The 27784-nt window shown below is 38.3% G+C and overlaps 1 protein-coding gene and 1 long non-coding RNA gene across 2 annotated transcripts; one reads left to right on the top strand and one right to left on the bottom strand.

Moving 5' to 3' along the window:
• SLC13A1 (solute carrier family 13 member 1) lies at positions 1–27706 on the top strand. Its single transcript, XM_061372980.1, has 15 exons — positions 1–156; positions 2131–2259; positions 2962–3098; positions 7004–7191; positions 7783–7840; positions 7929–7995; positions 8480–8643; positions 13091–13210; positions 14416–14514; positions 14604–14705; positions 22324–22427; positions 23402–23511; positions 24166–24327; positions 25457–25594; positions 25692–27706. Exons 1-15 carry the CDS (start codon positions 58–60, stop codon positions 25833–25835), a joined length of 1821 nt encoding a protein of 606 aa, XP_061228964.1. The 5' UTR covers positions 1–57; the 3' UTR covers positions 25836–27706.
• LOC133222860 (uncharacterized) lies at positions 7198–9551 on the bottom strand. Its single transcript, XR_009728394.1, has 3 exons — positions 9357–9551; positions 7914–7951; positions 7198–7810 (listed from the first exon to the last, which is right to left on the bottom strand). It is a non-coding gene; the product is annotated as an uncharacterized LOC133222860 (long non-coding RNA).
• Positions 27707–27784: the final 78 nt, after the last annotated feature.

The following is a 27784-nucleotide window of genomic DNA, read 5'->3' on the forward strand; positions in this document are numbered from 1 at the left end:
AGTCAGACCTATTTTTTGCCAGTTTCTCCAGGAAAGTTCATCTACCAGCCACCAACCATGAAGTTTCTTAGCTACCTCCTGGCTTACCGAAGGTTCCTGCTCATTGTCCTCACCCTACTGCTTTTACTTCCACTTCCTTTTATCATCAAAACCAAAGTAAGTGACCCACTTGAGAGGTAATTATTCTGCACCTTTATGTCAAGTCCAAGATTCCCAGATCTTTTCAGAATCATAAAATCACAGAAGTGTTGGTTTGGAAGGGGCCTTGAATAACTTCATGATGTTCACATTGTGGATTTTCTTTTCTGTTGGTCTCATTGGTTTTTGTGGTTTTGGTTTTTTTGTGTTTGGTGGTTTGTTTTTTTTGGGGGGGGAGATCTGTTTGATTTATTTATTTGTTAACCCAGTGTATTTGCATAGAGATGTGGAGAAGACAACAGCTTTAATGTAAAATTCTATGCTGTTTGCATGAAGTTCTGAATTACGTATTTGTTTGCTTGTTCAGGAAGTGATTTTTTTCATTTAATGTCATCTAGACTACATTGAAAATCCTGTGCTTGCTGTTACATTTTGGCCACTTTTAAACAGCTTTTTATGATTGACAATGAAAATGAATTGTCAGGAAGACCACTGCAATTACACTTTTATTTGATGATGGATTTTGTTACATTCATCATTTATTGTGTTGTCTGAAAGCAAATGACTGGAATCAATGATCTGAGATATTTCCTCTGGTTCCTAGATAGAGCAAAGGTTATGGCAAGGCACCTTATTTTTATTTTACTTGAAATAAATTCCTCTGGCATTCAGTAACTCTTGTGACAACTCCAAGCTGGCAAAACAGCTGTATAAAAATTTTATTAATGGTTGTATTTGGTGCAGCTCTGGTGTCAGCAGAATGAAATGTAATTCTACTGTGATGTATTTCACACATGCATTATAAGTAGCATGTGTAACAGCACATGGAAGTCCAGTTCAGAAGTCTTTGCATCACAGGTAGATAGTGGTTGCAGAGCAACATGCTTCATACAGTATCTCATCCCAGTTTCAATATTTCAGTTTTGTCTCTGAGAAGAAATTCTTGAGAAATTTTTAATGTGACTTAAGTGAGATGAGCATTTGGTGATAAATGGCATTATCAAACAATTTAATATATTAACACAAGCTTCACTCCAAAAATAAATGCTAGCCATAGTTGCCTGACTTGGATTTAACATATGTGTTTGCATGTCAGAAGTTCTCAGAGCCGTTTTGTTAAGTTATTCCTTTCCCAATACAAACCATCTCTGCTGCTGTTGAGCATTTTCATGCCCTAACCAGTGGCATTAAAAGACAGAAAACATTTTGCTCAAGAGCAGAACAGGAATTCAAAACTACTCAAAATAGGTTTCTAGGATTCTAGAGGAAACTAGTCTCACTTTGTCATTATATTATTATATTTGGCTGTGTCTGCATTCTATGAACAACAGTTAAGTACATTCTTCTGGGGAAAAAGAAATAATAAAAATATCCTATTTTCAAGGAGCTTAAATAGAGGACACTCACTAAAATTACAAGTCTTCAAAACAACTGTGTTTCTTCTCAGTCCTGCACAATATTTGTATATTAGGTGATATCCTTGCCTTATTAATGTTGCTGACAAAATTGGTTACAGGAGGGGCAAAATTTGACCTGTTATTGAATGCAATTCCTCTTAGAGGTTTAAAGGTTTGCTTGCAGTTGCGGAATGTTTGATTTATGTTAAGTCGTGGTCTAAGAATGCTCGAGAATGACCTCTATGATTAGTCGTGCTTGAAGAAAAAAGCAGCTGACTTTTCTCCCATGTTTCCTTAGTGGTAGAAATTAAATAATTTTACTGTCATCTGTTAGACACAATTTTTTAAAACTGAACTTTTTTTGTTTGTTTGTTTGATTGTTTTTTACAGACAATGTTTCATATCTTAGCTGGATTACTGATAGCAGACAAAAAGAACCCCAAATTTAGGTCCCTTGACTCAAGGTCCCTTGACAAATTTAGGTCCCTTATGTGTTCCAGATGGCAGTAATCTCTTACATAGCTGGACTTTCTACATTCTGATTTCTTTCCTGGATGATTCACTCATATTTTTCTTGGTGCTTCTTGTATTCTAGGAAGCAGAATGTGCATACACATTGTTTGTAGTTGCCATCCTTTGGCTCACAGAACCTATGCCACTGGCTGTTTCAGCTTTGCTCCCTGCCGTTATGTTCCCATTGTTCGGTATAATGGAATCCAAGCAGGTAACCAATTTTTTACTCTCCATCATATGATGGATTTCAGTGACAAAAATCTGCAAAGAGAGAACCACATAATGTTGAAACCTGATAGGCTAATCCATGGATCTGCTGAGTACCAGTCCCAACAGGTCTGCTTCAAGTCTTGCTTACATGCCTTGTTCTCAGGACTTGCCCATATCCCTTTAATATTTTTTCCTAGATTGTGATTTAATGCTTCAATGCCAGTCAATGGGAAAATGATAGATAGTTATAAAATGTCCTTAATGTTGCAGAAACGAGATGACACACTAAAGCTGCCATCTACAAAATGCTGAGTATATATTTTCATGTCAAAGAGACGACACCGCAGGGGATCATACTCTATGTTTAAATTTGTACTTGTATCTGTTGCATAGATGATTAAATTAATAAAAGTCTGTTTGTCAGATAGGCCTGATGACCTTTGGTTGTTCAGATCATAAGCCTTATTTTTCTTTTTGCTTCAGCACTATGCCCCTTAGTGCAGTTACTCTTGCATCATTTGGTTAAATGAAATTGAAATTTCAATTAAATTAAAAGTGGAAATTTAAGCCAAAAATGTTTTCCAATATTTATTTCAAAAATAGACCCTTACTGATTATTTTTTTTTCTTCATAAACTGATAATACCAAATACTAAGAGAAAGTCACCATTTAGTTAACAAAATGTTTTTTGGTTTTATTTCAGGTGGCATCTGCTTATTTTAAAGACTTTCATCTGCTGCTGCTTGGAGTAATTTGTTTGGCAACGTCAATAGAAAAATGGAATTTGCACAAAAGAATGGCTTTAAGAATGGTGATGCTGGTGGGTGTCAACCCTGCATGGTATGTGTTAAACAACGTCTTGAAATACAATAATACTTGTGGAAAGCTATGTATTCCAGAAATAATTGCCTACTGCTTTTTCTGTAGTAGCAATCCATTCTTTCTTTCTACTCAAAGTAGGTATTTGAAAGGATATGATTGATTAGTAGTTGACAGTTTATTATTCTGCCGAAATCCTAATTGAAAGTTCCCTGCAGTGATTCTGTTCATAATAAGGATCCTTCTGAACAAAATACTTGATGACTTTGTGAATAAACTATGGGTCCTGGTCCTAAATGGTGGTTAACATATCACATATATGATCCTTAAAACTGAAAATCTGTGCTATGCCTATTATTAATTTGTATTTCAATGTTCTTTGCAAAATTCTGGACATATCCCAAGAATACAAATACACAATGAGGGAAAAAGTCATAAAACTAAAGATGTGGTGAGGAAGGAAAACCACATTAAGAACAGTGTCTGTATTTATGCTTTTTTTCTTTGTTGACTTATGAAGAAAATATCAAAGGAATATGAACTTCCTCAGGTGGATGAGGTGATGAGGGAGATGAAATCACAAATTCTCTATTTACTATCATATATCTTATGAAGTGAAAACTCTTTGCTTGTCTTATAAGCTTGCAGAAATGCTTTAGGACCACAAATTCATCTATCAGCACATCAGTAAGGCTGCAGATAACATCTGTAGAGCAAGTCTGTATTCCTAGAATACATGATACTTAATACTCTTCACCAGAAAGCAGACAGTGACATGAAGTAAAAAGTCAGGGAAACTTTCAAAAACCCCAGCTCTAAAAAATGAGAAACTTCTTAGATGATCTAACTAATAACACCTCATGGAAATGCTGTATTATTCCTATTCCTCAGTGATTTGTCTGTCCTAATTTTAAATATAACATGTGTTTTGATTCTTCCTTCATCTTTTGATAGCTGGCAGCTTTCTTTTTTGACAAAATACTCCTTACATTCTTGTAAACTGCCTAACATTATCTTCAGATACATTCTTGATCTATGCAGTTTTAGTTATTTCAACTCCTCCTTTTTTGATCATCCCTAAATCCTTAACTTTTGGCTGAAATCTTGAAAGCGAGAACACAGTGAATGGCGAGCTGTGCTAAACTGAACACTATTGGGGAACTTGCAGTGGACACAGAAAACTGCAACCAGTGTTGAGCACACCTAGAGCAACTCCACAGAGTTTTGCAACCCTCAGGAAGCAGCACCCGTCATAACTATTTCAGCTCTATCACTTTTTCTGACACCTTTTTCCTATCACTTTTCATGACAAAAGGATGATAAGATTGTGATAAGATGATGTGTGAAGGAGAGGATCCTCCCACCTTTCAGCATCTGTTGCTTGTTAGCTGTGCCCACTGCAAAGTGATGCTTACCCTTCTCTGTGCAGAGCCTTCCTCCTCCGCTAGCAGGAGTACCCAGGCAGCCTGTCACATTGGAGCCTCTTCCAGCCCAAGGTAGAGATGCCACTGTAGGAGGTTTCTGCACTAAATGTCATAGAAGCTGTAGAATAGCAGGAGGTTTCTGGATTCTGCCTTCTTATGGAGAAACTGGTTTGTTTGAGGAACAGCTAGGAAAATGGTCATCCCCCTGTGCTCAGCACTGGTGACACCACACTTTGAATACTGTGTTCAGTTTTCAGCTCCTCACTACAAGCAAGACATTGTGTTGCTGGAGTATGTTTAAAGAAAGGCAAAAAGCTGGTGAAGGGTCTGGAGAATAAGTCCTGTGAGGAGCAGCTGAGGGAGCCAGGTTTGTTAACCTAGAGAAAAGGAGGCTTAGGGAGACCTTATTGATCTCTACAGCTACCTGAAAGGAGGTTGTAGTGAGGTGGATGTCGGTCTCCTCTCCCAAGGAATAAATTATAGAAGAAGAAGAAACAGCCTCAAGTTGCATCAGGGAAAGGTTTAGATTGACCATCGGGAAACATTTCCATAGGTATATTTCTGTAGGGTTGTCAAGCATTGGAACAGGCTACTCAGGGAGGTTGTAAAGTCACTGTCCCTAGAGGTATTTAAAAAATGTGTAGATGTGGCACTTCAGGACATGGTTTAGTGGTGGACGTGGCAGTGCTAAGGTAATGGTTGGAGTTGATGATCTTAAAGGTCTTTTCCAACCTAAATGATTCTATGAGTGTATAAGTCCCTAAACACCTCCTATCATTTGAGCTATGTAGTCTTGTCTGCAGATTATGAGGGAAAGGTGAATACCTCTATGCAACCTGCAATAGGTTCAGTAGCAAAACATTGAACGTGAGTTACATAGCAAAGGGTGATTTCATAGTTGAATGTAGATGAAGTTATCATCCAAGGTTCCACAACAGCAACACAAAGAGAATAATACAAAAAACCCCCTGGGGCTGAACAGGTTAGGATTTTCTTAGAGTCACTCATTAGAATACAACACACTGTACTAAATGGTCACCTGACCATCAGTCCATCAAATGCTGGAAATTTATGATGAACAGTTTTGAAACATGTTAGCAAATGTCTTCATTTGCTTTGCTTTTAAATCCTCTTGCAAGCTGTACTAAAATTATATTTGTCTTCAATGTAAATATTAATATTCAGTGTGCTTAGCCTGACCAGTATTTTCTGCATAAACTCTATGATAAGAGCACAAACCTTCCCCAACTTCCATCTGAGGACCTAATAAAAAACTGCATTAAGTAGTAGGTTTCATACTACCGATGTTAATTTTTGTTGTATCAGGTCCACTACTCACTTGCAGGTCTGTAGATCATTTTATCATTATGCAATTAAAAGTGCACAGAGAAAAGACAAGATTCTCCTACTGAGAAATAATCAAGTTTGAAATGCTGCTATTAGCTGAAATGAAAGGCTATGAGAGGCATTCTGAATGGTATTTTTATGTCATTAAATATTGTTTATGTTATTTTTGTATATAATCTTCTCTTCTCATGCTGGGTACTAAACCTTACAGTTTTTGTGAAGCTTTTCTCAAGGCTAGGCCAAGCGCTTTACAAATTACATGAGTGAATTCTCTGAAAATGCTTCAACATCGCAGTACCTCGACTTACAGTTTTTGTCTCAGTTTTGTGATCCATAGCAGGTGTTTAATGATGCTGCCAACACCTTGGGATAGGAAGTCAGGAAGACTACTCTCATTTACAACTCCAAGAGATGCATTAGAAATGACAATGTGGCCCATATTCTAAGTTTACTGTCTAACTTCACGAGATGTGGCATGGAATATTTGATTTTTTTTAGCATAAACCTTGAGTTTCTCCAATCACTGATGCAATTAATTACATTGCATAAGTACAATCAGGAATTGCAGAGATACAATTCTTGTTTGTAGTAAACTTAGCTAAAGATGTGCCAAGACTGGACTAAGATATTGTAACGACCTTCATTTTTTCATTTAGTATCAAATATTCATGTTTATTGAAGCACAAATAATCTGTACACCTGTCATGGCACTCTGATTCAGAACCAAATTAAGTACCACTTCCTGAGTTGTTAATATTCCTTTCTACAACAGCTGGACTGGTATCTAGAGGACTTACAGCCTAAGTAATAAGCCCAGGGTTTTGACCTAGCTTGTACAATAGGGGATTAACAGCATTAGCAATACAGCCATTTTAAATTTCTTTTAAGCTTACGGCATGCATGGTGCTCTTTCTTCTTTTCTTTATTCTATAAATAAATTTTATTGTTTCCAGTTTATAATATATTTGATTCCTTAAAATATGGTCATTTCAATGTCTTTGATCAAGATTATTGTAATTCGTAATCTTCCTCAGAGGTCAATTACAAGCTTTAAATTTTCAGTGTTTCTAATGAAAAAGCTTTCAATTTGTACTAAATAGAGTGGTGATAGGAGGTGTTGCTGTAGCAGCCACAGACTCTTCTCTCCTGTTCCAGGCTTGTGCTGGGTTTCATGGTTAGCTGTGCTTTCTTGTCAATGTGGCTCAGCAACACCTCTGCTGCTGCCATGGTGATGCCAATTGTAGAGGCTGTAGCTCAGCAGATCATCAAAGCTGAAACAGAAGCTGATGCGTTGGAGATGTCTTGCTCTAACGGCTCCATCAACCCAACACTGGAGCTGGACGGTAGGCCCGCAGTGCAGCTTTTGTCTTTGCTCACCCTCATTCTGCAGTGGATTAAACACCACATAAAATACAGTGGAATGGCTAGGGAAATATAACATGCTCCATTGTAAAATGTCTTGGATTACAGTGTGAGGTCTCCCATGTTCATAAAGATTAATTAAAACTGAATATGGTGCAGAATATGGCAGTTATATGAGAGGAGGGGAGAAGAGAAGATGCTGGCTTGCTCAGCCTAGTGAAATGTTTGAAAAGAAATATGATAACAAGCAATAAATACACTGCGGGTTAAACATTAGCAGGAGAAAAGCGCTCTTTAAGCTCTTTAGTAATATGGGGAGAATAGGTGAATCTAAACTGGTTACGTACATAGTTAGATTGCAGATTAGAAAGATTTCCCTCTCATTAGAAGATTCAGCCCCTGGGCAATAGGAGTCATGAAGGAATAAGGCACAGCTCAGCTGTTCTTAAGATTGGCACTTGGAAATTTATTCATAGGATGATGTGAAGTTATTGCCTGAAATGGGACATGCTGATGGAGCCTTTCCAGTTTTGTTCCCTTAAATACTTACCTGTCTTTGCATTGTCTTACAGAAAATATAGGAGAATATGTATGCAGTGACTGTAAAGAGAAAGAAAACCAAGTTAATGGGTAATAGTTATTCAATTATTAAAATCTAGCATAAGAAATAATCTAAATAGAGTATGTTTGTTAAAATACATACTTTTGTTTTTTCCAGATATGACAATGATGTGGCTAGTACTCTGTGCACTATTGAAAAAGAGTATGAAAAAGAAAAGGAACAGGTACTTAAGGTGTCTTTTTATTATGCGGTTCATGCGTGTAACAGTTTTAACCTAAATCTCATTTCTATGTAACACCTAACATGGCACAGCTAGCAATGAAGATAGTTTCATACGAATAAGAGATAAATGTGTAGATATGCATAAAATCTGCTTATGTACTTATTTCATTAGGGGGTTTATGCTCCTAGTGTATTTTACAAAAGTTAAACTAACCTCACCAGAGTATAAACTCTGTGTATCAGGATATATAAGGAAATTCTTATGTAAAGATTAAGACAGCTCAGGAAAAGGACTTCAGGATTTGACTCTCCCCTCTTCCTTTGCATGAATAGTTGTAGTACCACTGTAACAGCAAACCAAACCACATTGCGTACAGCTCTATTGCCAGCAAACTGTCTCACTCTTCTAGGACATCCCTGAATCCTATTTTTGTGCTTGATGATGAGCCCTTCTTATATATTAATTGTTGTATATTCTTTCTAAGCAGAACCTACCACCGGTTGAAACAGGGAGAAAAAGCAAAGAGGACAAATACAATGGGATTTTCAAAGTGATGTGCTTATGTGTTGCTTATTCTGCTACCATTGGAGGGCTGACCACAATCACAGGAACTTCAACTAATCTGATTTTTGCTGAGCACTTCAATACGTAAGAGTCTATATTATTTGTATTCTTCTTAATCCAGAATTTTAGCTGTTATTTCCTGAGCTCTCACATGGCTCCCCTAAAATGCATTAGAAACTTTAACTGTCAATTTGTCATTATTTGATTCTACTACTTTTGTTATTCTTTTTTTTTAAAGACATAAAATGAAGCTGCAGGGTTGTATTTGCCTTACAGTGGGAAAGGCTGTAAACGATCATCCAACACATGCAACAAGACGGCCATTCTTTGGTTAAGTAGTATTTTGCTCTTTGAATAGATGCATGGAAAAAGATGAGCTTATTTGAAAAGGAAGACACAACTTCGCATGAATAACACAGACACTATCTGGCCTTAAAGGATTGTTATTCATCTATAAGTACAGAAAGAGCTAAGTTTGGGTCTGCTTAGCAAAGAGCATCAGGAGACTTTCAGGAGGCTATGCTTAGGGCATTGTTCAAATGAGGAATTTAGGTATGTTAGTCAAAGAAAAAAGGAAAAATTCAAATCAGTCTGAAACTACATTCAGTGGAACACATTCTTTAATATTCCTTTTCTTTTCTAAGTAGAACTACTTTGAAAAGAAAATTGGTAGATTTTGTTCCAAAGCCTTTGAAAAACCCATAGTTCTTGCTGAACTTTCTTTTCTTCTGCAAACTGCTCATTCCCAAGCCACTCATTTGAAAACAGAACAAAATAAAGCACAATTCTTTTATTACCCTCTTCCTGCTATTCTGCATTGCACATGGCAAAAAGGTGAAAGACCAGTTATTGACAGGTTTTCTTCCAACCTGTGTTCCATGAATGGATGAAACTTGGCTTCAGCGTGCTGCTAAAGAGAACTGAATTAGTATAGTTTGTAAATTAGGTTGTGCTAAGAGAATAGCAATAATAGAAGCAGTATGGAAATTATAAGAGTGCCTGTTACTGGGGCCAAAGAGCTACGCAGGGCAGACCATAGCATTGTACGTCCTTCAGACTTAATCTTTTAGACATACAGACTTTTCTGGTTCAAGCAGGAGCCTAGAAGAATCCAAGTCTGATTACTAGGGATAAAAACTGTTCCTGTTCATTTCCCTGAAGTTGTAGGAAACTTGAAGAAAACTGGCTTGTAGCTGGTTTTTCAAACTTTTTCAGTTTGTCTTAGCTGTTAACAATCTCTTCAAGAATGCATAAGCAGATTGCTGTTCTCTCCATGCATCTTGACCCCCTGCTAGAAGCATGTGCCGTACATGAGCACTGCATGTGCGAGTTAGTTTTATACCCTACTAGGATTTTTTTTAATCTTTCTGCAAACACTGACACTAATCCTTAATTTAAGATGAATCTACCACCTACCTGTGTAAATAATTTTATTTTTATCTTGCTTCCCTTCCCCTTAGAGGTCTTTCTTGTATTTATGCCCTGTCTGAAGCGGGAATTGACCTATTAGCATGACTTGAACACATCTGCAGTCTACTTTCATGTGTCAGAAACACTGAAGCAGAATAATTCAGCAGAAGAGCTGCACATACAGCATATTTCTGAGTTTCCCACTCTCAGTGACAAAACTCTTAAAATAGCACTGCAAAATAGCATATTCCTCATATCTTCCCAATTTCAGTGTTAAATACATTGGAATTAACATTTACTGTTCTCTACTTCCCTCCTTTTCATTCCTCTCATGAAGAGGAAAACAGTCTATCTGTGTTAGCACTGGAGCCTGTTGCTGGGAGTCCCAGCCTGCTTTTGAGTTAGGACATGCAATTATGCTCTGACCCATAGGGCAGAAGCAAACAGTGAAATACTGATGCAATGCTAAGCATCCCTGCCAGTGAGACCAACTTCCATAAGGGCTCCTGTTCAAGAAAGAATTGTTACTGATCCTCTGAGGCTCACTCTTAAATGTATGCAAAGAGACACTGCAGTATAGTGTCTAGAATATCTAACTGGGGAAAACAATGTTTAGCTAGTAGGCTAAACATTAGTCTGCTCGCCACTGTCCATAGGATATATAGACACCTTTACTGGCCAGGAAGGCATCACTTAACGATGTGATGGGCTGGTCCTCACTGCTCCTTGGAACAGATCCTTGGTGATGCTGGGTCCCTTTCTTCTGACTCCATATGTTTTTCCTTTAATATTTTAACCTTTTTTGTGTTTGTTTCTCCTCTTGAATCCTTCAGGATGCTGCAGATCCCCATATTGGTTCTCTCGCATCTTTAATCTTATGTAGCTCTGCTGTAGAGACTTTCTCAGAGCTCTTTCCCACACAAAGCATTTTTTTTCAAGCACTGCAAGCCAAGGTTCACAGCTGGGCCATAATAGTAGGACTATGAATCCTGGGAGTATAAGCAGCAGCACTCCAGCTTGACGGAAGGCTGCAGAGAGATTAGAGAGATAAAGGGTTACCAGATAATACTGTGTTAAGGAGTAAACTGAGCTCTCCTGTGCTTGAGGAAGAGTAAATCCTCTGATGAAACCTTTGGTTCTTCAGTCTGGCTCACTGATAGCTTATCCAGTTCTTCTATTATGGTAACTGACTTTGACCTTCCAACATAAAAAGTAAAACTTTGCCAGCATCAAATTCTTTTCAACCTAAGCAATTTCATAGGAGTCATAAAAGGAATTATCTTATCTGGATTTGTTCTATGAACCAAATTTGTTGACATTTGTGCTGTTAGCCTGGAAAGAGTTTATTGTTATTGCACTGAATCACTGTAAAGAGAGGATTATTGAAATCAATCACACCTTTTCATTTTCCAAAGGAAACAGATTAGAAAAGAAATAGTTCAGTATGTCCTGTCCACCCTTGAATCAGGCAAGACCTGTAATAGATAAATAAAAAATAACATATAAACCAAACAGCAATATATACTGGATAATTTAAAAAATAGTTTACATGAATTCTTCCAGTCACCTGAGGAGTATTTATTCTGGACATGCAGACAACCTAATTTTAATATTAAAATTACTAGAAATGCTTACATATGTACTCAGCCCTGCACAAACTTACTGTTAAACCTGATTACAAAATAAATATTAATATATTTTATAATGAAATTGACTCTTTAGTATAAAGTTTTCAACGGCTTGTTTTATTGTTCAGTAAGAAATTATCACGCCTAACTCAGGGAAGATCATAAACACTTTAGCAAGTTGTTGATGCTTAGTCATTGTTATGCTGATGTCAGTTTTTTCCTATCTTGAAATTCATACATTCAAAAACTGATGTGGTTCATCATGTAATAAAAGAGAAATAGCTACATAATAAATAAATAAAATACTTTTTCTTGTTCCAGTTTCACTGTCTAATCATTATGTACAGTTGCAGTACAGAGCATCACATTAAGATGTGGTTATGAGTTTTGGTTCAATCCCTGCTGGCACTTTAATTGCATTATATGTAAGCATTGTAATAAATACAGATAAATACTAAAATCTGCACAATTGAGAGAACATTTATGATGAGGATTTGCTCCCTCAAAGACCTATGTCACTATCAGAATTCCTTTTCTTCTAGACATGCCTGAAATACCTGGCTAATAATTGGAAATAGTTTTTACAACCTCTGGACATTGTGAACTCCTTTCCATCTAATCTTTACATCAAAGAGGCAGACTGTCCAAGGAGACCAGAAATTTCTTACTTTTTAATGCTAATTACTTTTAGCATTAAAAGCTCTCTCAATAGGGCTGGAGAAGCTCATAGGAAGAATAACTTCAGCTCATAAAGTAAACAGGAAAACAAGATTCATTTACCTGGCCTTTTTATCTATCCAACATCTATCTCATTAACTGTAAATTCATTCCTTTCAGAAAACAGTGCCTGCTCCTCCTTTACTTAAATGCACATTGCAGGGAGAGCTCTGGTTGAATGGCCCACATCTGTAAACAGTAGATGAAGACAGCCTCAAAGAGACAAGGTGACTGAAGAGACAATTCACCTAATAAATAAACATTCCTGCCTTTCCTGGAAATTAATAATTATAATTTGGTTTTAATCAGTTTTTGAATCCCTTATGGAATCTTAAACGATACAAGTCTTGATGCTGTCTCCACCATTGCCTTTTAAGTTCACTGGAGCTTGTTCATTTGCTTATATTTTCTTGTGCTAAAGTCTCCTCTCAAAGAAAGGCTTTTCTTCAAGTTGCGTTTCTTTGTCATTCTAATGGTCTTTAACACTGAGTGGTTCTTCTTTGCCTACTGAACTCAGGCTTGGCACACCTAGATTAGCATTAGGTCTTTGGACTTGTTGCTGATCCAGTGCTCAAACGATTGGCACAGATAGCTCCTGTAGTGGTACTGGTGATCAGGAGCAGGATGGGAGGGTGAGGGAGGAGACCAGAAACTACCTCATGCTGAAAATCAGCTACAAGCCAGAAGCATTCTCTTGCAATGGGGCTTTCTGGCACTTCTCATAACTCTACATTCCTTTGCAAACCTCAACTGAACAGTTTTTTGTTTTCATCCAGACGTTACCCAGCTTGTCAGTGCATCAATTTTGGATCCTGGTTTATCCTTTCCATCCCCATCGCACTTATTATTTTGTTGCTCTCTTGGATCTGGCTCCAGTGGATTTTCCTTGGGTTTGAGTAAGTAAATGTTGTAATCAATAAAACTGAAGCTTGATGGTACAAGAAGTACTTTGTACCAGGAGTAAATATTACTTCTAAGTTTAACAGGCTGAGTCTCTGTATGAGACAAGAATTTTTTAAACTAAGGATCCTTGACTACTGAGCCCAATGTGAAAGGTCCACATCACAAATGATGATAGCCGTTCCTTTAGAATATACACACATCATCATTAACAGTGTGCATGCACAAGACAGAAGAATACTGAAATTTTATCTGTTTTGGTCTAAGACTTAAACATTTATAGCCAGGACTTTGCTCTTCCCTCGAGCCGCTTCAAGGGATTGGCTTGAATACTTGAGCAATATCTGCTTTATAAACTGTACGGCTATATTTGTAAATATGAAGTAAAAAACTTCCACTTTTCCAAATTTTATATGTGGTGGTATGGTGTTGGGGTTTTTTGTTTTGTTTTGTTTTTGGTTGTTTTGTTTGTTTGTTTGTTTTTTTTAATAGAACTTGTACTTTTAAGGTTTTATAGAGGCCAATACTTTCTTGGAGTTGATTCTTCAAAGTCTTGTTCTCCATGAGTTCACTAACATCTGCAGAGGCAATAGTGGGGACACCTGTCCTCCACAATTACATAGCTACTTATGGTGCAAGAGATGAAGAGTAAGACTGTTTGCTCTTAAGCAGACTTAAAAATATCCCATGCTTACCACTGCATAAGCAACATTTATTGTTTCATTTTTCTTGTTTGTTTTGACAGTGTCCTTTTTAATGTTGTGGAAGGGTCTTAGTCAAGAATAAAAACATAGCTTGTAGCAAATAGACTGCTGATCAGTAGGCAGGCTACTAATGTGATAGAGACTTTTTCATTACGAAAAAGTAAAACAAAGTCATAAATGACTTTCAGTAAATAGCCAGGTTATTTGTTTGATTCTTTCAATTAGTTCCTCTGATTAAAGTTTCATCCTTCCTGGACAAATAAGCTAGTCAATAACAGGACACATTTTTTTGCTGCCTCTGTCAATCTCCCACTGGGCTTTCTCAGTAAATTCCAATGCACTCAGTTTGGTGTGTGATAATTAAATGGGGGAGAATGCATTGTAAAGTGACAATTTTACTTTTGTGAAGTGTTATTTGAAAAGGAAAGTTTGGAATTGTTTTTTTTTTCTGTGTACACTGTTAATTCATAATTCAATATTGCTGATCTACATTCTAGTTTTAAAAACATGTTCAAGTGTGGCAAGAAGAAAACAGCTAGAGAAGAGGCCTCAGCACAGGTGATTCAGAAGGAGTACAAGAAGCTTGGACCAATAAGGTATGTCAAAGTATACATATGCAAACAAAAGTGACTAAATGCAAATGTGAATTCAGGAAAAATTATAACACATTATGTTTCTGCTATAGCTACCCAGAAATTGTTACACTTGTCCTATTCATCCTAATGACCCTACTGTGGTTCACCAGAGACCCTGGCTTCATCCCAGGATGGTCTTCACTTTTCCCAAAGTAAGTAATCTTTTTGATACATGAACAAGAACTGTATTGTGTCTTAACTACATACCTTTTTCTTCTCAATTAAAACAAAAAAAAAAAAAACAAACCAAACAAAAACACTTTCAATACTCCAGAAATATTCCAGGCTAAAGTTGTTAAAAACCTTTGTAATGTATGCAGAATAGGTAAACCATCAACTTTTGTAGATGTATGTGTGCAACACCTAAAATGTACTGAACCCATTACAGGATAAAGTGCCTCCTAAAACGGACTATGTCTATGTTCTAGACTTGATCCAGTGAGGGAGAAAGCATACTGGTTGATTAATTACTGTAATTTCAGTTCTTTTCTTCTTTGATAAAGGTCTCATGTGTGCTCTGAAGTATTGGAAAATAGTTGGAGGTTTGGTACAAGAAGGATTTAGTGTTGTTTAGGTCCTCCTGGATTTAATATTTGTTGCTGCATGGGTCAAAGGGGAGTGCTGGGCTTGGATGGTATATTTTCATTTTGTTTTCCTGTGTGCCAGTCATTTCGCCAGCAGAATTTTGGGGTTTTGACCATGGGTTATGATTATGTGACACCAGGCCTGCTGGCAACAGATGGGGCACACCTGTCTCAAAGAGGGAAAAGGATCTTTGCACATGTGTAGCAGGAGTCAGTGAAAGAATTTTGAACTAGATTTGTGGGGGAAATGGATAAAACCAGGCTAGCCGCATATAACCCTGGGGGTGGCACACCAGTGTCTGAAGGACAGTATTCTAATGAGGTTCTTCAGTCTGCTGTCTCAATGGACATAGGGGGTGGAGATTCATGCAACAGCAAAGACACGAGGGTTATTAATGTGTTAGAAACCACAGAAGCACCTGAAAATTGTCATGTAGAAATTAGGGCTTCTCCCCCAAAAAACATGGCAGGATCAATAGGAAGTGCTACTTTGCTCTTCCAGAGGACAGACTTCAGCCTGTTTAGGAGCCCAGTAGACAAAGTCCTTTTAGAGACAGTCCTGAAGGGCAATAGAACCCAGCAAGGATGGATATTCTTCAAGAAGGAAATCTTCAAGGAGCAGGCTGTCCCATGTGCCAAAAGACGAGTTGGGGGGAAGAGGTCTGGCCTGGCTCGCCAGAGAGCTTCAGCTGGAATTCAGGAAAAAAAAAAGTTTATGACCTTTGGAAGAAGGAGCAGGAAAGTCAGGAGGACTTACAACAATATCATGAGGTTAGACAGGGAGAAAAACAGAAGAGCCAAAACCCAAGTAGACCTTAATCTGGCTTCTGTCATAAAAGATGATTAAAAAAAAAAGTTTCTATAAATACATTAAGAACAAGAGGACTAAGGAGATCTCTGTCCTTTATTGGATGTGGTGGGGGGAAACTCAGTGACAAAGGATATGGAAAAGGCTGAGGTGCTTAATGCATTCTTTGCCTCACTCTTCAAGAGTAGTTCTCTGGATGCCCAGCTTCCTGAGCTGGAAGACAGGGAACAGGAGCAGAATGAAAGCCCCATAATTAAAGCAGAGATGGTCGGCAACTTGCTACACAATTTAAATACACACAGATCTATGGGGCTGGATGGGATCCACCCAAGGGGACTACAGGAGCTGCTGGAAGTGCTCACCAAGCCACTGTAAATCATTTATCAGCTGTCCTGGCTAAGTGGGGTGGTCCTAGTTGACAGGAGGTTAGAAAATGTGATGCCCATCCGCAAGAAGGACTGAAAGGAGGATTAGGTCTATCAGTCTGACCTTTGTGCCTGAGAAAGATTATGGAGCAGATCATCTTGAGTGCCCTAACAAAGCACATACAGAACAACCAGGAGATTAGGCTCAGTCAGCATGGGTTTATGAAAGGCAGGACCTACTTGACTGACCTGATCTTTTACTATGACGAGGTAATCTGCTTAGTGGATGAGGGAATGTGGATGTTGTGTACCTAGACTTTTGTAAAAGCATTTGACACTGTTTCTCACAGCATTCTCCTGGAGACCCTGGCAGTTCATGGCTTTGGAGGGGTGTACCCTTTGCTGGGTAAAAAACTGGCTGGATGGCAGAGACCAAAGAGTAGTGGCGAATGGAGTTAATGGAGTTAAATCCAGTTGGTGCCTGTCACAAGCAATGTTCTCTAGAGCTCAGTATTGGGCACTTTTTATCAATATCTTTAAATATCTTTATCAATGGAAAAAGCAATCGAGTGCACCCTCACTAAACTTGTGGATGACACCAAGCTGGCAGGAGTGTTGAACTGCTGAAGGGTAGGAAGGCTCTACAGAGGGATCTGGTCATGCTGGATCGAGCGTTTGTGCCAATGTTATGAGGTTCAACAAGGCAAAGTGCTGAGTTATACACTTGGGTCCCAACAACCCTATGCAACACTGCAGCTTGGGGAAGAAAAGAACCTGTTCATGTTGGTTGACAGCAGCTGAACATGAGCCAGCTTGTGATCAGGTGGCCAAGAAGACCAATGGCATCTTGGCTTGTACCAAATAGTCTGGCCAGCAGGGCCAGGGCAGTGGTCATCTCCCTGTACTCAGCATTGGTGAGACTGCACCTCAGTTCTGGGCTCCTCACTACAAGAGAGACATTGAGGAGTTGGAGTATGTCTAAAGAAGGGCAAAAAGCTGGTGAGGGGTCTGGAGAATAAGTCCTGTGAGCAGTGTCCGAGGGAACTGTGGTTGTTTAACCTGGAGAAAAAGAGGGTCACAGGAGACCTTATTATCTCTAGAGCTACCTGAAAGAAGGATGGAGAGAGGTGGGTGTTCGTCTCCTCTCCCAGGAAAACAAGTTATAGGAGAGAGGAAACAGCCTCAAGTTGCAGCAGGGAAAGGTTTAGATAGGCCATTCAGAAACATTTCTTCACCAAAAGGGTTGTCAGGCATTGGAACAGGCTTTTTTGGGAAGCTGTAAAGTCACCATCCTTGGAGATATTTAAAAGATGTGTAGATGTGGCACTTCAGGACATGGTTTAGTGGTGGACGTGGCAGTGCTAGGTTTATGGTTGGACTCAATGACCTTAAAGGTCCTTTCCAAGCTAAATGATTCTATGATTCTATGATAAAAGTCATGTGAACGTGCATCCATCATGCCTTCTTTCTTTAAATATATTCCCACCATTCATACATTCACACACCATCCCCAATGCTCTTCAAAAATGCCTGTCAGGAATCTTACAAAGAATAATTTTAGCTATTTAAAAATTTTAATTACAAAGCAAAATTATTTTGTGTAGAAATAGCATTAAAATGCATTTTTTAAACTAAGATTGTTTAAAATTATTTACTATTGAATTATAAAAGAAATACAAAAGAACATTTTTTTTCCTTATAGCAATATCAGAGCTGATGATCGTGGTCTCATATGAAACACTGTATTCTTGAAGAGGTTTTGGAGTGTTGACCTAATCAAGCAATCAGCTATCTAAGCAATCAGTCTGGCTTTGCTTCTCCTTCTGCTTCGTATTGACAGCCAGTGCTCATAAAGCACCGTTTAATGAGATACAACTTATACTGAAACACAGACGTTGTGAACAGGCTTTCAAATATGGGACTTATGGCTCAAATAGGTTATTTCAGTCCAAGGACTCTAATTTTCCTATTTGAAGTTGTCTAATTACCGCTGTCTGAGGATTATGTTCACTGTTAGGGAAAAGCAGAATATTCTCATGATAACTGTGGTTACAGGTTCTACACAGGGATGTTACTTTGTCGGTGCCTCTTGGAAGGCATGCCAAGGATGATTTCCTTAGAAGATAATGCAATCACACATCATGTCACATTAGGCTGTATCATGTTATAATTTGGAGAGGCAACCTGGATAGAAACAAAACTTGTGTCATTCCCTCACAAAATCTTTAAGGAGAAAGAAAGTATTTCTTACTATTGAGACCTTGCCTATTTCTAGATAGTTTTCCTTTATGCCTGGCATAAAACCAGACAATTGCCTTTTTACTTTTCTGAGCAATGAAAACTTTCCAGCCAAGATGCACAACAGGGGCAAGGAATAGCAGGAAGTTATCTTCTGTAAAGAAAACAAAAAAAAAAGTAAAAAGAACTTAAACCCCAGAAACCGTGTGTGGTTCTATCAATGGTAACATTGAACTCATCACCGTGATGTCCAAGAAGCTTCTAACAGTGAATGAGCTGTTGCTTACATCTCTCCCACACTTGTTCCTTAAAACTTCCATGTACAGAATTGTTCAGTGTTTTGGAATTAAGTATACCGATAGGCATGTGCATAACTTCATTAAGATTATGCTACAGGAAACAGCTGTAAGAAAACACTCTCTGCCCTTAGAAATGAGATTTCTTAACAGGAGTCCGATAGTACTTACTTTCCACAGGCCCTTATCCCACAGTCTCAAGCCAGCCTCATGGAGATTCTGTCACCTGCAGACATGAGCTTTGTCCTTACAAAAGCCACAATATCAGAGCTGCAAGTGACCTTGAGACCCACCCGAATGAGTGAGTGGGTCCTATTAGGTGGCAATAACACTACTGTCCTAAATCAGTCCTAAATCAGGCAGGGCCATTAGTTCATTTATTCTAAGCTGCTGAAGATCAGAAGAGCGACATTGTTCTGTGTGTTAAGCACAAGAGAGTTTTATTTTATTAGAACATGAATTCCCAGAAAGCAACCAGGCTTGACTTCAGGGTGGCAACTCACAAGTTCCTCAGATTTTAGAATTTATCACTTTCCTTGATAATCTGTCCTGGTGGATAATCATCTCTGTTGCCAAACAAAACAAGGAAAGCTCTCTCCTTGTTTCCTGTCTGAATATAGCTTCCAGCCATCTGTTTTTTACTTCTCTGCTGGATTAAAAACCTTTCTGTGATAGGTGCTTTAAGGATATACATAGCCGATTTATTTATAGCCCATTACAAGCTTTCTTTCAACAAATTGAATGGAATACTCAGTTTTGCTTCAAGAAAAAACTTCCCATCACTCTCACCATCCATGTTTGTGCACTCAGCCCCTTGCATGCAACCTCACAACTTACTGAATACTTCAAAAAACGAACGCTGACTTTTTTTAAATCCTAGCAGAAATGTTAGTATACCGTGAAGATGATACCTCCTCACTTTCTAAGTGTAAGTTTTTGAAATGTCAGCTAATTTTTAATCCACATTTGTACTGTATCAGTATTGAGCAGGGCTCATTTTTAATCAGCGTTATCAGATGCCTTTTGAACATACATTACCCATACCAATTAATTTTTCATGAGAAAATTTCATTAATCTATTAAAGACTAGTCCTGCCCTGAGCCACTATTGCCTCCCTCTGAAGGCAGACAGCAGGGTGTTTTAATAAATGCGTCATAACACTATAGAGAGCAGCATAGGGTAAAAAAGCCTTTTTCCTCCCCATCTGTTGACGTCACAGGATCAAATATCATTTCTGCTACAGTAGTTTCCTGCCGTGTCCTGGCCTGATTCCAGGCTCTGGGGTATTATCTTCATTTAGAGGAGTTTCAAGTTGGCTGTTGTCCAGGACTTAATGAATCTCATAAGAAAGTTCAACCCTGGGCTGCAACTGGTTACAGCTGGTGTGTGCAAGGTGGGCTTCCGTCACACTTCCTCAGATTATTACCTGAGTATATTCTTCATTTTTCTGCCTGTTTTATTCCTTTCCTTACTTCCAGTACAAGGCCGCTGTGTACTTTTGCCAACAGCTCTGCTCTCTACAATCATCTCAGTTGGAGTATTGCGAGATCTCCTTAATCAACTGCTTTTTTGCTTCCTTGTAGGACAATCAGTTTTGCAGTGTTATAAGGAGGTAGATGTTGTATAAGCAATTGTATTACAGCTTGGATAATTGGACTTTGTAAAATGTTTATCTCAATATGTGATGATGGTTGAAAAGCTTCTGTTTGGAATGGGGCCATGTGTGTCTTCATAATAGTGTGACTAAAGGTGGGATATTGTGTGTGTCCCAAGCCGTTTTTCTGAGAATCGTGTTCTGCATCAAGAAAACTAACTTTCTGTGGGACAAAACTTGCACCTCCCTAGTTCAACAATGGGAAGTGCAAAGTCCTGCACCTGGGGAGGAACAGCCCCTGGCACCAGCACCCAGTTGGAATAAAGCTTGGTGGAAAAGGACCTAAGTGTCCAGGTGGACACTGAGTTGAATGTTATATATAAGGTATGTATAGGCAGAACTCTCTGCCTTAAGAAACCGTACCAAAATAACAACTTGGTTTTTAAAAGTGTTTTCTGTTATGTACTAGCCATCAATAGGAAGTAGGAGACAGGATGCCTCCATTACAACTTCTATGATGGCTTTACGTGCAGCTTTTGTGGGAGTGTTAGCTGAACTATGCTTGTTGTGGTGTCAGTGTGCTATACATACTAAAGCTTTTTGAATCTCACTAACACTGTTGTTAAAGCAAAGGGATCTACCAGATCTCATCACATATAACTGGAAGGCGATTTTTCCTTTTCAGTGAAACACCCTGGTTTAGTATAAAACCTTAAGTTGCTGTTAAAATCTGCTAGGAAGTTATGCTTGCACCTATTGTAGCTGCATATGCAGAAAAACATACAGTAAGATGCTGAGAGGAAAAACATATTGACGCATTGGTTCAGGAAAACTTGTAGAAGTGCTTAAAGGAAACAAAAAAAAATCAAGCCAAAGTTTAAGAAAATGTTTTAACTTTCTTCATCAAATTTTTTTTTTTTTACTTGAATGACCATCTTGGCTGAAATAAAACAGACTGGGGTATGCCACCACCTAGTAGTGTGTTATCAGATGGATGTGTTAACGTTCTTAGAGCTTAGCTTTGCACTTTACCTGAACTTTGGGCTACTCTGTACAGGTTAGAAGGATATTGGATTAGTTTAAGAAATGCTAGTGCAAGCAGTTCTCAGGCAGCAGAAATCACCAAAATAAACATGGACCTTGTGTCTGACTTTAGTAAGGACAACCATAGGAGCATGATAATAAAGCTCTGCTGCGTTCTGTCAGTTACAAAACCACCATATGCATGGTGCTCTTACAGTCTGTTGGACTGAATCTATTGCAGAGGATATCAAAGTTACTAAATTTGTCATTGAACTGTGAAGATTAGTTGTTTAAGCACCGGCTATTCCCAAATATTCCCCTACCCCAGGTTATTTCTGTATGACAAAATAACACATGCTTACTCAAGATGCTTATACATGAATTTAGAGGGCTTGCATATAATACTTCTACACATGTGGTGAAATGACCTTGTCTGGCTGCCAGATGCCCACCCAACTGCTCTCTCACTCCCCTCCTCAATGGAACAGAGGAGAAAATAAGGTCAAAAAGCTTGTGGTTTGAGATAAATACAGGGACACCTCTTACAGGCAAAACAGACTCGATCTGGGGTCATTTAATTCAATTACCAATTAAAAATAAAACTGGATGGCAAGAAACAAAGCTGAAAACTAAAACACCTTTTCTCCAGCCCCTTTCTTTCCTGGCTCAACTTCACGCCTTCATTTGTGACTCCTCTACCTCTTTCCACTGCACCAAGTGGCACAGAGGGTGAGGAATGGGGAGCTGTGGTCAGTCCATATCAGCTGGTTTCTGCTGCTCCATCCTTCTCCTCACTCTTTTCCCCTACTCCTCCTGTCTATATATATTTATGTGGCTTTCTTCTTGTTAACTTCTCCTTAGGTATAAAGGCTATGCTACAGACTCAACAACTGCCTTAGTGATAGGCCTCCTGTTCTTTATTATTCCAGCAAAAACATTGACAAGGACTTCAAATGGAGAGAACAGTTAAGTACATTTTGATGTAGATAGTACTAAAATAAGGCATTTAAGATGGTACCATAAATATAATTTATTACACTTGTTAGAGGAATGTTAAATACTAATAGTATAATCTTACTACAGGATATTTTACCGGGATGTAAAGCATCCCTGGTCTGGAATTCAGTACCAACAATTAATGTGAGCAGTGCAGCTAGTATTGTGGGGGAATCTGCTACCTGCAGCCCACTGCCACCAGTGGAAACCATCTTTCCATTGAATGTGATGGTCTTTAAACAGGACTGCATACGGCAAGGTTAGGTTTATTTTGTTGAAAATGTTGCTGCTTATTTAAGATACCCTATAAAATTTCATGTGGTAAATGAGATGTCCCTGCTCATAGCAGGGGGGTTGGACTAGATGACCTTTGAAGGTCCCTCCCAACCTACACTATACTATGATTCTATAGTTCTATGATTCTATGATTCTCATTAAATTTTTCACTTTCAAAATGGAATTTACCCTGATTAAAGTACACCTCTGGCTTGTCCTCTTTATGCATTCAATTCTACTGCTGAAATCAATGAGATCCAAGGCTTCGCAGAGAATGCAAGGTCGGAACCTAAATGAATCTAAGTGAAGCAGCATTTGCTATGCAATCTGTCTGAACAGCACAGTTTCATTGAGTAAACTCATTGATATCCCACAGCTACCTTCCACATAGGGAAATGCTCCACCAGTGGAAACTGCTATAGCTTTAGTGTTTTCAGGCTGTGAAAGTTTTCACCAGCCTAGGATCTGTCCCAGGAAGTGCAGGTTGCTCATGTCAAAGACTTCCTTCATCTTACAATGACGAAATTTTGCCTTCAAATACTTCCTAAGTACTTCCTCAGAGGCATTTTATTTCAAGTTGCTTTCAATATGTTTCTAAATGTTGCTGGGTTGGGTTAATTTGGCTTTTTTAGAAAACTTTTTCTTTTTTTTTTTTTTTTCTCTCTAGCTGTTTTCGGTTACACTCCACTGATTACTTGGAAGGAATTTCAGTCGTGCATGCCCTGGGAAATAGCTATTCTTGTTGGTGGCGGATTTGCTTTAGCAGACGGCTGTGAGGTAGTGTGATTTATAGAAGATACTGAACAGTTGACATGACCCACATGAGGGGCCGTTCAGACATGCAGTGAATTATGGTTATTCTCCTCTTTCATCAAGTTATTCTGTAGCAATATTGAACGTAATAAATGTGAAGAATATTCAAGACATGCAGAAAACAGGGTTACAAAAAAAGAGTTTGCTTTGTCTTCAAAGACTGTGCACAATGATGACTACTATTTGTTATTTAATTTAAACTTGATGGTGGTGGGTGTTGTGCAGACACAGTGTTGCCAAACCCTCAGATTTAATGTCCCATGTTATTGAGGTATCCCCCACATGGAGCCCTGCTGGCTACTCCAGTAGATCAAGCAGGTTTGGACTCAAACTGCATTTATGAAGCCTGATGTATGCATATTATAATTTTCTGATTATGACCCCTTTAAACATCTGAGAGTTGCAAATACAAATAAATGGAATACAGTTTGCATAGATTCCTATGAGACCACTGAATTAGAAAAACGTGCTTAAAAACATGTGGTAAGAATACAGAAAACACTTCTACACAAATAATTAACAATTAACAAATGAATAATTTCCTGTTCTCTACCATTTGTTAAATTTTCTTTCCTGTGTTTTGTAAAACATAATCATGTTGTCATATTCTTTATGCAGGTTTCAAAACTTTCTGACTGGATAGCATCTAAATTGACCCCTTTAGGATCACTCCCCTTGTGGTCGGTTATCCTGATATCGTGCCTTATTGTCACTTCAGTGACAGAACTAGCCAGCAATCCAGCTACCATTACAATATTTTTGCCCATACTATCGCCTTTGGTGAGTATAACACAGGTTGTTTTTAAACAGAATCTGCTCTATCGTCCTTGTGATAATACAGATGCTCCAAGAGACAGTTTAAAAGTCTCTATTAAATACGCCATGCATTATTTTTGCTGTCTTGTCTTGTGCATTGGATATTTGGTTGGCTTGGAGCGTTCTTACAAAAGATGCTGAAAATTCAGTAAAATTAGCTAGAAATTCAACACTCAAAAATCAACACTGTTATTCCTATTTGTGAATAGTCAAAGCACTTAAAAAGGACAGCTCTCTTAGTGTTTCTTCAGGACCACGTATTCAGTAAAAATGGTTAACACTGCAACTTTCAAGCTATGACCAAATTGGAGAGAGAGCTAATAGAAGTGCTTTATAAGTAATTCTCATTTCTTCTCTCCTTATCTCAATTGTGTCCTGTATTTTCATAATCTTTATCAAAACACCCATTTCTTTTTTCTTCTTCAAAACTTACTGATCATCTGGTCTGTAGATTTTCCTCTTGGCCAGCCTAGACACATACCAATGCCCTTTCCCTCTCTTACAAAGAAACCTTAGTCCTCGCTTCAGTGAATCTCTCATAAGTATTATATAAAAACTCAACTTTCTCAACTTTCTTGTGTTTTTTTTTGTTATAGTTTTTGTTTTTAGTGCTTGTGCCATGTGCATACTCTCTGCAACAGTCTTATTTTATGGACTAAACTACAATTAAAAAACGTCAGGCCTTAGGGTGGTGAGGCACTGGAATGGTTTGCCGAAAGAAGTTGTGAATGCTCCATCCCTGGTGGTGTTCAAGGCCAGGTTAGACAGAGCCTTGGGTGGCATGGTTTAGTGTGAGGTGTCCCTGCCTATGGCAGGGGGGTTGGAACTAGATGATCTTAAGGTCCTTTCCAACCCTAACTATTCTATGATTCTATGAATTTTAAGTTCAGTAGCTATTTTATATTAGAATCGCCTTTTCTCCTCTAAAGTGTTCCCAGATAATAGTCTTAAAAGTGACTTATCAGAAAAGGCTATTTCTCACTATTTAAGCTGGCAGTTCTGAGTTGACTTGTGTCAGTATGGTAGGTTTGTATTTATGTATGTTGTTCACCAAATGTGTCCCTTGACAGCTGTTCCCTCTCTTTTATGATAGGCTGAAGCCATTCTTGTGAACCCACTTTTCATTTTGATACCTGCTACCTTGTGCACTTCCTTTGCATTTCTGCTTCCTGTGGCAAACCCAGCCAATGCCATTGTATTTTCTTATGGTCATTTAACTGTTATGGACATGGTGAGTTTTAAGCAAAACACCCTAAAGAGCATTTTTAGCATTTTAAAATCCGCATTGTCTTGATTCAAGTTTCTGCTTTCTTTTTCCACTCCTTTAGGTGAAGGCTGGTTTGGGTATTAATATCATTGGAGTTGCTGTAGTTATGCTTGCAGTTATGACGTGGATAGTGCCTATGTTTGATCTCTATACTTATCCAAGTTGGGCACCAACCATTCCTTCTGCAAATAGCACTGGGCTGTAAAAAAACAACAGTAATCCTGGGGATTGGTTCAGACTGTGTTTGTTTCTTTCCTTCTCCCCTGACATGTGGTGAGTCATTTAAAATGCTTTTTTTCACCACAGCAATAGGGATCTCCATTATTATATATGCCATATTTTCCAGTCCCGGAGACTGATCATCCAGTCTGAGAGTCTAACTGGGGAAAGTGTTAGACTTCTGAAATAACATAAACTTACATCAAGTTTCTAATCTAGCTCAGCTAGTCTGAATTTTTATATCTTCATGTTATGAAGGAATAAAAGAATGTTCATAGCCATTACCACTGGCAGATTGCCCCCATTCTCAGGGTAATGGGATAATGAGATTTAGATTTTGTTATTTCAAATACATTTTCTTACTATTACGTTGGCAATATTTGGGCTTTGTCAAAGAACATATTAGTTTTCTGTTTTCTAGCTTCAAACTCTGTTTGAAATAGTGTTGATCGCAAAATCAGGCAGGGGATTTTCTTGAACACATAGTTTACAGACCTGTCAAAAATACACAGAAAAAGTCAAAGAGCAGTATGACCAGTTACACAGCACTTCATCTGTTGAGCACCTTGTCATCTGGAAGGAGAATACATAGTTTTGCATAACTGTAGTCTACCTTCTTCAAGGAACTCACTGAAACATGCTGCTGCTGTTATATGGTATTTTTCTGGATAAACATGTGTTGATAGATTTGAGTTGATCTACATGAATGGAGTCCAAATTATCATCATACTTCTCTGCCAAAAGTAGACATACATTCCCTTGATAAATGAAAGCACAAGATAGAATGCTGAAGATGTGGCACCCAATCCATCAGTCAAGACTCCAGCGCATCTTCACCAGGAAGCTCATGATCTCTACAGCACAGGTGGCAGTTAAAGGTTACTAGGCTGTTAATGTTGTAAACACAAAATGTAGTCAGAAGAGGAGCTTGGAGTTCAAAAAGATCTTCAAATAATCATGTTTTATATGGTTGTTACATGGTTTTCACAGTAAGAACTGCAGCATTGTTCTTTTCACCTGTTGGGAAGGACCCATGACAATTTGTAAAGAGCTTTCAGTTAACAGTCTGAATCAAAGCTGGATGTATTTAGCTTGGGTCATCCCTTGAGGCACCTCTATGATGGTTGTAAACTTAATCTGTCTTTTACAGATAGAGTAAATTATCTATTTTTCCCATCAACGACAAAAAAGCGCTTTTGCTTTTTGACTAGATGGTTTGCATCTATTTTTGATAGTGCATACTTAGAGATGTCAGTTATGACTTCTGTAATGCCAGAATGCAGTGTATAGGATTGTTATATATGTAGTTTACTTCTATTAGCTTTAAGTTGCAGATTCAGTTGCAATTAGTTATTAAAGAAGCACTTTTTCTTAATGATGAAGTTTTTGTGAAAATAACTGCTATGTGTAAGCACCACCACACTTTTCAGCCTGACTGAGGTTGCTATCTGTATAGAATGGCTACCTCCCTTTTCTTTTTCTTTCTTTGGTGATTTTTATGCAGTGCTTGCAAAACAGGGCTATGTCCATGACTAAGCCAATCAGGAGATGCCACTGTGCAAAGAATGTTAACAAAAGCCCTGTAGTAATGATTATGGTTACAGATATGCAACACCTGGCTAAATGAAGACTAACTTAATCTTGTACTAGAGAGAAGTGTTTATGCAAGTAGCTAATCCCAGGTGCAGGTCTTGGATTATATCATATGGTGTCTTCCCAGAAGGATGTACAGCACAGAAAGAAGGAGCACATGGTTTATGTAGGTCTTTGGTCCTGCAGTCATGGAGAGGAGAGCCAACTGAGAGAAAGCCCGTTAAAGTTCCCATGTATCACCATTCTGGTTCTGTCAGTAATTCCCAGATCATTCCAGAGGAGTGGAAACAGTGAACTGTAGGATATTTCAAGTAGAAGGGACCTCAGAAGACCATCTCATTC

The sequence above is a fragment of the Neopsephotus bourkii genome, unplaced genomic scaffold (genome assembly GCF_033783945.1).
Source record: "Neopsephotus bourkii isolate Nb327-2 ecotype Australia unplaced genomic scaffold, CSIRO-AGI_Nbou_v1 NB_1624, whole genome shotgun sequence".
NCBI lineage: Eukaryota > Metazoa > Chordata > Aves > Psittaciformes > Psittacidae > Neopsephotus > Neopsephotus bourkii.

Excerpts from the sequence above, each read along its gene's own strand:
- SLC13A1 (XM_061372980.1), top strand. The coding sequence starts at position 58 with ATGAAGTTTCTTAGCTACCTCCTGGCTTACCGAAGGTTCCTGCTCATT. Across the intron at positions 3,099-7,003 it reads GTGGGTGTCAACCCTGCATG|GCTTGTGCTGGGTTTCATGG; the intron begins GTATGTGTTAAA and ends CTCCTGTTCCAG. Across the intron at positions 24,328-25,456 it reads TGCCCATACTATCGCCTTTG|GCTGAAGCCATTCTTGTGAA; the intron begins GTGAGTATAACA and ends CTTTTATGATAG.